This window comes from Monoraphidium neglectum (genome assembly GCF_000611645.1).
Source record: "Monoraphidium neglectum strain SAG 48.87 unplaced genomic scaffold scaffold01031, whole genome shotgun sequence".
Classification (NCBI taxonomy): domain Eukaryota; kingdom Viridiplantae; phylum Chlorophyta; class Chlorophyceae; order Sphaeropleales; family Selenastraceae; genus Monoraphidium; species Monoraphidium neglectum.
The window spans coordinates 9,645-18,234 of NW_014012597.1; the positions used below are offsets into that span (position 1 = coordinate 9,645).

Here is an 8,590-nt window from a genome sequence, read left to right on the forward strand (position 1 = left end):
CACCAAGGCCCTCCCCGCCTTCCCCAAGTTCACCCTGCCCAACATCACCAAGCCCCAGCTGCCCAAGCTGCCCACCCTCCCCAAGCCCGACTTCAAGATCCCCACCTTCGCCCTGCCCAACATCACCAAGCCCGAGCTCCCCAAGATCCCCACCGTGAGCATCGGCACCAAGTCGATCGACGTGCCGACCGTGTCCCTGCCCACCGTGGGCACCAAGGACGTGACCATCCCCAAGGTCAACATCACCGCCAAGGTGCCGTCCGTGGGCCTCCCCACCATCGGCACCAAGAAGGTGGACGTGCCCACCGTCAAGATCGGCAGCCGCAAGATGGCGCTCTGAGCGGGCGGCTGAGAGCGGCGCAGGGGAAGCGCCGGCCCCGAGCCGCGCGCGGGTGGGCCCGTGCCGCGGCCGTGCGCATCTGCAGCCGATAGTCTGTGCGCGAGCGCGGCGCTGCGTTTGTGCGATGGGCCATTGCTGCCCCTTGCGCCGCTTGTGAGAAACTTAGCGAGAACTTCCACATCTCTGTGTTGCCTTTCTTGCTTGCCTGGGCTGATGAGCACACAACTTTCATGCAAGCGCCATGCTCCCCGCTTCACAAGGGCGCCCCACCCAGGGGCCCCAGCGGTTGCATGCGTCTCCTGAAGTCTGCTGTGCCCTACCCAGTCTTGTGGTGCAGGGTGATTCGACCGATTTAGCTCTGTAGGCGGGATCCGGTGCGCCACACGCGCGGGTCTGACCCGGCCGATTGGTCACGTCCATTCATCTGCTGGCAACATCTATTTGATTCGCCACGCGGCAAACCAAACGCCACGCACCGCGCGATTGGATCTGGCTTGCGGCTTGCACCTGCGCCCAACAAACTCGTGGTGTGTGATGTCTGGTGTTCCGGCACAACCTTTGCAGCGGCCTCTGTGGGTCGTGGTGCAGCGGCCCCTGTGGGCTGCAATGTGACCCACTCTTCAACACGTCGCACACCCCTCCGACGGCCAAGCTGTCTGCTGCCGCTCACGCTGAAACCTTCAACCGCCTGTGACTGTCGGCGGCCGTGAAAACGCCGATCACCAGTGGTCATTTGCGCGAGCGCATCTAGCAAGGAGGGGCGCCGAAAGTGAGTGTGGGAGGCCCCTCCCACCCCGGCCGTGCACCCATTATGTTCCGACACATGTGTGTGCCCATTCATTGTGCAGGGCGAGCCCCACTTGCGCTCGCCGCACCCTCCCGCAGATGACGTGACACAAATCATGACACACGCACTGTCTCTTAAACCAGCACTCATGTAAGCATCGGAACAGCAATGATTCGCATGGAAACCATTATCTGAGGGGTGGGTGGTCAAGCCGAGGATGCCTCATGCAGGGAATGGAACTGTTGTTCCTCGGCGTGCTGGTGCCGTTTCCGGCAGAAGGGAAGCTACCCGTGTGGGCCATACTGCTCCACATTGTGCTGGGGCTGTTGCAAACTGCAGCAGGGAAGCTGTTGGTGTCAATCCCAGGCTCCTGATGTAGTTGGAGTCACGGTGCTGCGCGAGTGCAATGTGAGATTTGAGACAGGCTCGTGCGTATGACACCAAGAAGCATACAAGCTCTATTACAGGCATTCGCTTGGTATCTGAGCATTTATCACGGGTAAAAGTACGAGCTCTCAGATCGCGTTGACTCAGGGACGCGGGCCCTCCTGATATTCACCGCGTCAGCCGGCCTCATCGGCATGGCTGAATAGGTGAATAAGATACTAGGGACTCGCCACTACGGCCTGGTAGAAACGTCGGGCATGAGCAACGCCCGCGCCGGTGGGCAGCAGAGAAAAATGGCAACTGGCGACATCAAGGGCGCGGTGGCCAGCTTGCAGCGCGCCCTGAAACACATCAGATATCCAGGAGCCGTGGACGAGGTTGGGTGAGTGCAACGGCTGCTCATCCGCGTCCGGGACTGCCCATTACTCCCTGTCGCGCCAACCCGCTGCACGCCGCGCCAACCTGATGGCCGATGCCCGGCGGCGCGCACGCTCCGCCTGGGCGACCCTCAGGCCTCGCTGCCTCTGCTGCATCACGCCTTGATCAAATTCTCGCGCCATGTGCGCGAGCGCGCGCTTGCATGCGGCCTTGAGGTGAGGGCGCATGCGCCGTGTGGGCATAATTGTGGGGCGGGCAGCGGGTCCACTTTGTCCGCATGGCCGCGTGCGTGAGCTTGCGCGCGTGGGCGGGCGTACTGCGCGTGCGCATGCAAGGCCGCATGCAGCCAATAACACCTTGCAAACGGGACAAACGCCAGCCTGGGATCACCCAGCATCAGCCAACGCCGTGGTCGCGCAGCCGCAGGACTGCGCAGACAGCGGCTTCGCGGCGCAAGCACTGAGGGCGGCGAGCGCAGGCCTCGGCGTCCGTTCTGCGCTGACGGCAGTGCAGCTCGCCACCAAGGTGTGCTCAAGCACGCGCGGCGTCAAGGAGGGGGCGCGGCAGTGCGCGCTGCACGAGAATGCAGAGTAGCACGCGCTGCCGCCATCACGAGGTTGTCGCAGCATCATTTCGTTGGCGTGGCAGCAGCCCCCCAAGGACCAGCTGCCACGCCCTCACAATCACGCCTGCATGGTGGCTGCCGCCGCACTACTGACGCACTCAAATGACCGCTGTCCAGGGGTTTGCAGAGCGAAAAGTCCTGCTGCTGTGCGAAGTGATTGCGGCTTGCCGGGCGATGCACGCAAAGGGCGCCGCAGCCGCGCGTCGCCAAAAGGCGCAAGCCGCCCGCCCCGTGAGCAGCCTGCAGGCACACGCACGCGCACCCGCCCTTGCCATGCGGGCGCCAAGACAGCGTGCCGCCGTGCCGGGTGCATGCATGCAAGCAATCATGCGTGCGTGCATGCGTGCAAGCGTGCATGCGTGCAAGCGTGCATGCGTGCATGCCAGCCCTGCCGCAGGCAGTTCTGGCAAGTCCATGCGTGCGCCACGATGGCACTGCTGCCGTCATGGCGCCCGATGCAAGCAGCCACGCGCGCCCTCCGCACCGCACACCTCCGCCTTGCAGAGCGCGCAGCAGCTGGCCCGCGTGCCCATGCCGCAGCAAATCCGCATCGAGCTCGCCGGCCGCGAGGTTGCAGACGTGCTGCGCAGACGGCCGCTGCGGACCGCGACCGACGGCGCGCAGTCTAAATACGTGGTAGAGCGGCGCGTGGAGGCTTCACAGCGGCCGCGGCTGGCGGCCGGCCCAGCCATCGGCCCGGCCGGCACGGCCGGTGCGGCAGCGCTCGCGGCGGTTCAGGCGGCCGTGCAGCGGGCCGCTGCAGGCGCGCAGACAGCAGGGGCGCTGCTTGCGCCGGCTGACTGGGACGAGGGAGGGACTCATGAGAAGTGGGCCAGAGCTGGGGAGCAGGGACAGCTCAAAGGGGGCCCCATGCGCGAGCTGCGTTTGCCCGTATCTCAGCAGCAGCCGGGCGCGCTCAGCGGGGTTGGGGGGTGGCACCGCAGCTTGAGCTCGGCACGAGCCTCTAGGCTGCCGGCGGGGGACGACTGGCAGAACGCGCCGCCCACGCCCACGCAGCCCGTCAAGCCACTGGGCCGCTGGGATGTCGCAGCATGCGCAGGCACCAACCCAACTGGCCCGATGGACTGCGCAGCTGCAGCACAGCAGCTGATGTCGAAGGAGCGTGCCAAGGACTACATTTTGCAGCCGTATGTCGGTTTGGATGATTTGGGGTGGGGCGGTGCTGCCCAGGAAAGCCAACTGGCCCCGGGCCCCCAGCAGCAGCAGGACCACAACTTCCTACAGCAGCAGCAGCAGCAGCAGCAGCAGCAGCAGGGTGCCGGCCTGCCACATGCGCCTGAAGAGGCAAGGTTCTTCAATGTGGCAGATTCTGCGATCACCGCAAGCTTGCAGCCCCTGGCGACCCTCGTGCCAGACCTGCTTGAGCACCTGCAAGAAGCTCACACGCAGCTGGTGGCCGACAAGTAAGGGGGGCAGAGGCAGTGTCGTGCAAAATCGATGATTTTTGCATGGCTAGCATGTTCAGGGGTGCCACTACACGCACCTGTGCCGACACAACCTGTGCCATGCTTTCCGCGTTTGTGCAGCTGCTCTGATTGGGTCGCAGCCACACCACACGCTTGCCGCACCGCCAGCTGGGCACAAATTCTGCAAACGCATCGCCGTCTCTGCTCAGGGCGACGGCGACCCGTGGAGAGCGCGAGCTGCAGGCCCGCATCACGCTTTTGGAGGCTCGCCTGCTGGCCGCAGAAAGCTACCTCACCAGCTGCCCGGCAGCTGTCCCCGCCGTCCCCGTGCCGCCGCCAGGGGCGGCCCCCGCGCCGCAGCTTTTGAAACTATGGGGCTGCAAAGAGCAGCAGGCAGCTCGCTGGTCCACAGATGCAGGCATTCAGCTGCTGCAGGACTGCCGGCGGCCTTGCTCCTTCGACCTACGTACCCTCGGGCCACACGGTGCAGCCCCACGGTGGGCAGTTGGTGCGGGCAGGGGCGGGGAGCGGGGTGAGTCGCCAAGGCTCGAGTGACAGCAGCCGGGCAGCAACGATCCGCGCTGCGCCCCGAAAAGCGCCAAACAGCAGGCTGGCCGCATCGCTGAGTTTCAGTGCACCGCCGCCGCCACTATTGCCGCCGCCGATGCCACAGCAGCAGCAGCAGCAGCAGCAGCAGCAGCAGCAGCAGCAGCAGCAGCAGCAGCAGCAGCAGCAGCAGCAGCAGCAGCAGCAGCAGCGTCAGCTGCAGGAGCTGCGAAGATGTGGCAGCGCCGAGGAGCTGGTGCGCAAGCTGGCAGTGCGGCAGGCAGCGGCCAGGGCGCTGCTTGACCAGGCGCAGGCGCAGCGGCGCGCGCGGCAGACGAGAGAGCAGCTCGCATAGGACACTGCACGTCTGTAATGCAGCAGCGTTATTACTGATATGAATTTCAGTTCTGCCAGCGAGGAGGGATCCGGGTGTCGAATGGTGCACACGAAAGGTGTACTGTACAAAGAATAAATCAATTGGTCAACACTCAAGCAGGTGCTGACTGGCACATGCGGGAAGCTTCCGCTGGCAACGCACAAAGCAAATGATACATGTTCAATGCTGACTCCCGCCAGCAGGATTGCAAACATTCGCCAGAAGCCAGGCTGCAATGGCAGCCGTTATCAAGTCAAAAGCCCCATCGCAGACCAAGCACAAGCCCTGGCAAGCGCCGCGCAATACCGACTCAACCCAAGCTTGCCTGCCCCAAACGCTTGTAGCTAAGCCATCCTCCAAGGGGCTGCCTCAGGCATTCCGCAATGCCAACGGGCAGGACGCCACGCCAACCCCTAGCCTGCCTTTCAGGGCGCCGCCGTGCACCCGCCGCCACCAAACTCGCCCTCCTGCCCCGCCCTCCGACGGCCACGGCAGCAGCATCTGCTGTGAGCAGTCGCGGCCGTTTCCAGGCCGGAGTTGTGGCGCTCTGTGCGGCCCGCACCAGCACTCTGAGCAGATACGCACTACTCCTGCTGCCGGCCTTTCAGCAACAGAGGGGCCTCTTCGTCAGCGGCTGCACGGTCATCACCAACTGCAGCCCCGTCCGGCTCCGACTGTCGGCCGCCTGCGCCGGCCGCGCCGCCGCCAGGCGCGGCAGCCGCAATCGCCTCGTGCTGCCTCCGCGGCAGCCCGTCTGCGCCCGTGCCCGGCGCCGCGGGGACGGCTGCGCTGCTGCCGCCGCTGCCGCCGCCTTTGCCTCGCATCGTTGTCAGCAGCACGCCGCCTAGGATGATCATGCTCCCGATGATCGATGTCAAGGTGAGCTCCTCCCCAAAGATCAGGGTCCCAAGGATATGCCCTGGCGGGTTGCCGGGCGAGAGGTGTCAGGGCAGCGGCCAGTGGGCTGCGTGGGACGGGCCGCCGGCACGGCCCCAGGCAGCCGGGAGCGGCGGGCGCGAGCAGCCACGACCTGGCTGGAACGAACAGTGCTAATACCCGTCTCAAGTTCATCCTCCGTGTCAAGAGGGACGCGGCCAGGGCCGCCGCCTCCAACCGTGGCCGCCGATATGGCACCTGCAGCATGCAACTCTTGCAGTCACAGATAGAGGTGTCCGCGCCGCCTCACACCCCCAGGAGGCGCCCGCGCCTACCACTGGGGCCCGCGCACCATAAATGACAGTGGTGAATGACATGGCAGAGGCCTTGGCCGCCTCCATGAGCTGGAACGAGCGCGTCAGCAGCAGCTGCCCCGCGAATGACGTCAGCGCGATGGCCACCAGCAGGGCGGCCTCGCGGCCGGTGGGCATGACAGCTGGCGTCGGCCAGGACAGCAGGAGCGGCGGGGCGGAGAGCGCAAGGGTGCAGGAGTGGAACGCCAGCGCAACCTGCGACAGGGTGCGGGGATCAAGCAGGGTTTAGGGTTTGATGTCCAAGGTTTTGGAGGGCTCAACGGAGCCCGCTTCAGGGGGGACGGGCGGGCGCTCGGCGGCTGTTTCACGCAGGAGCAAATCGTACTGTCCCGCGCCTGCAGGCGGCCGACCGCGCAGCCGCCCGCTCGCCCACCGTGAGCGCGGCTTCGCTTTTGCCGATGCGCCGGATCGAGAGCGCCACCCCCGCCGAAAACACGCATGACGCGATCGCCGCGGCCGTCCCCGTCGCGCGCGCGGCGCCCCACTCCGTGCCCCCGGCGTCCCCGAACAGGAACGGCGGGCGCACGAGCACCGTCACGCCCGCCAGGGACACGGCCAGGCCGGCGGCGCCGGCGGGGCCTAGGGGTTCCCCCAGCAGCGTCCAGGCCGCGAGTGCGACGACGCAGGGCTTGAGCATGTTGATGCCGGCCGCATCGCCCAGGGGCAGCAGCGAGACTGCCGTGTAATTGGTAGCTACGGAGAAGCTGCCGCAGACGCCGCGCAATATCAGGTAGCCGGCGTTGCGGGGGTGGCCCCACAGCGGCCGCACGCGCGTGGCGGCGCCCACGGTGAGGGAGCAGGCCCAGGCTAGCGCAGACCTGCGCGAGCCATTTGCGAGTAAATTTTGCAGTCGGTGCTCACTCACACCTCGACCCCTGTGCATCTCAGCCCATGCGCCTAGCATTTCCAAGGCTTGTACGCAGGGGCGCAAAAGGTTTAAGCTTTAGGGACATGCACCAATCGGCTCCGTCGGGGCTGCTGCGCTGGCCGCGCAGGCCGCGCTCTCAGGCCCAAGGCGCGGCCACGTGGGGCGTGCTGGAATGCCCCGTGGGCAGGCGCAGGTTAGCCAGGGCCCCGCCACCTGGCAAGGCAGATCTCGATAATGGGTATGCGGCCGCGCAGCAGCTTGACGCATGCGCCGCTGAAGGGGAACATGAAGCACGCCACCGCGCCCACGGCGACGCCCGACGACCAAACGAGCCTGAGCGGCGTCGGCGAGGCCGCGCGACGTCAGCTAGAGAGCGGGGTTGCGGCGGCGCTGCATCACGGATGCAAAGGTATGTATGATTTCTGGTGCACCAAGTATAGATGTATCCGAGTGGCCCGAAACGCTGTGGCTTGCTCCTGTGCCCACAGCGACCAACTGCAGCATGCGCTCGCACCCTTGCGCATGGTAAGCGGCGTCCCGGACGGCCGCTAGCCCCATGGTGATTTCAATACATGCTATGGCTACCGATGCGCTGCGCAGAGAGGCCAACAGCGAGATGGTGCGTCGGATCAATTAGACAAACTGGTCACCGAGCTGTCGAGTGACAGAGGCGAGATGGTTGTGATGATGGCTTTATGTTTGAGAAGACAGTCGCTCAATCACGTGGGGCTGAGCGCGCGCGCTGCGCTGCGTTACAGTGCTGGAGTCACGGCGACATTAGAGTGATCTGGAAAGGAAGGCCTCGGACGGCTCTGTTTGTGCGCATTCATCTTAGCAACCACAACCTCATGCCTACAGCTGCGAATCACATCGCTGCGGCGGCACCCGCGACCGCCGGTCCTTGGGCTTCGATCGCGGGCGCGAGCGCAGTGAGTGAGGTGTCCAGGACTGCCGCCAAGGCAGCAAGCTGCTCCACGGCGCTGCCAGCCTTCGTCTCATTCGCGGCAGCTTTACTGCTGATCGCCTTTGGCGCCGTGTTGGGCGCCGCCCTCGAGACGAGGGGCAGGGTGGTGCTGCGACTCGCAGCAGCGGCGCTGAGCGGGCCGGCAACCGCGCCGGACGCGGCCTCGTTTGCCCTCGTGGCGCGCAAGCTGGGCCTGGCGGGCGCCGCGGCCCTGCTGTGGTCGTCGCTGGTGCTGCGGGTGCGTGCGCGCGCCACGTGCGGGCGGGCGCCTCCTTTTGACGACGTAATCCAAATCAGCCGCCCCATCCACGCCCAACCCCCCGCCGGCTCCGCCCCGCGTTGGCCGCGCCCAGCCGCTGCCGAACCCGCCGCCCCTTCGCACGCTTCTGAATTCGATCGCAGGTGCCGATGCGCACCCAGATCTGGCTGTGCGGCGCGGAGGCCCTTCTTTTGATGACAGCCATCCAGAGCTGCACCCCGGCGGGAGCCGCTGGCCCCCACGCCGTTCTTCCCTGCGCGCCGCTCGGCCCCTGGGCGGCAGCCTGGCGGGCCGCGCTCGCCGCCGCCTGCACGTGCGCCGCGGCGGTGTGCGCGCGGCGCGCGCTCGGCCGCCTGGCGGCCGCCGTCCGCGCCGCGCGCGCC

General features: G+C 66.3%; 3 protein-coding genes across 3 annotated transcripts in view; 2 read left to right on the plus strand and 1 right to left on the minus strand.

The window, feature by feature from the left end:
- Window positions 1-340, plus strand: part of MNEG_6386 (hypothetical protein) — a gene marked incomplete at both ends in the record, with an annotated part of 1,907 nt that extends 1,567 nt beyond the window's left edge. Inside the window, one exon of the mRNA XM_014045139.1 lies at window positions 8-340. Within this exon, the coding sequence (XP_013900593.1) occupies window positions 8-340 (333 nt within the window). The remainder of the gene's footprint in view (window positions 1-7) is intronic.
- Window positions 341-5,450: 5,110 nt separating this feature from the next.
- MNEG_6387 (hypothetical protein) lies at window positions 5,451-7,542 on the minus strand (the record flags this gene model as incomplete). Its single annotated transcript, XM_014045140.1, has 5 exons — window positions 5,451-5,785; window positions 6,095-6,311; window positions 6,490-6,934; window positions 7,198-7,317; window positions 7,499-7,542. The coding sequence occupies 5 exons, from the start codon at window positions 7,540-7,542 to the stop codon at window positions 5,451-5,453; spliced, it is 1,161 nt and encodes a 386-aa protein (XP_013900594.1).
- A 290-nt stretch (window positions 7,543-7,832) lies between these two features.
- Window positions 7,833-8,186, plus strand: MNEG_6388 (hypothetical protein; the record flags this gene model as incomplete). Its single annotated transcript, XM_014045141.1, has 1 exon — window positions 7,833-8,186. A coding segment is annotated over one exon (354 nt), but the record flags the coding sequence as incomplete, so codon positions are not given.
- Between the last annotated feature and the right edge of the window lie 404 nt (window positions 8,187-8,590).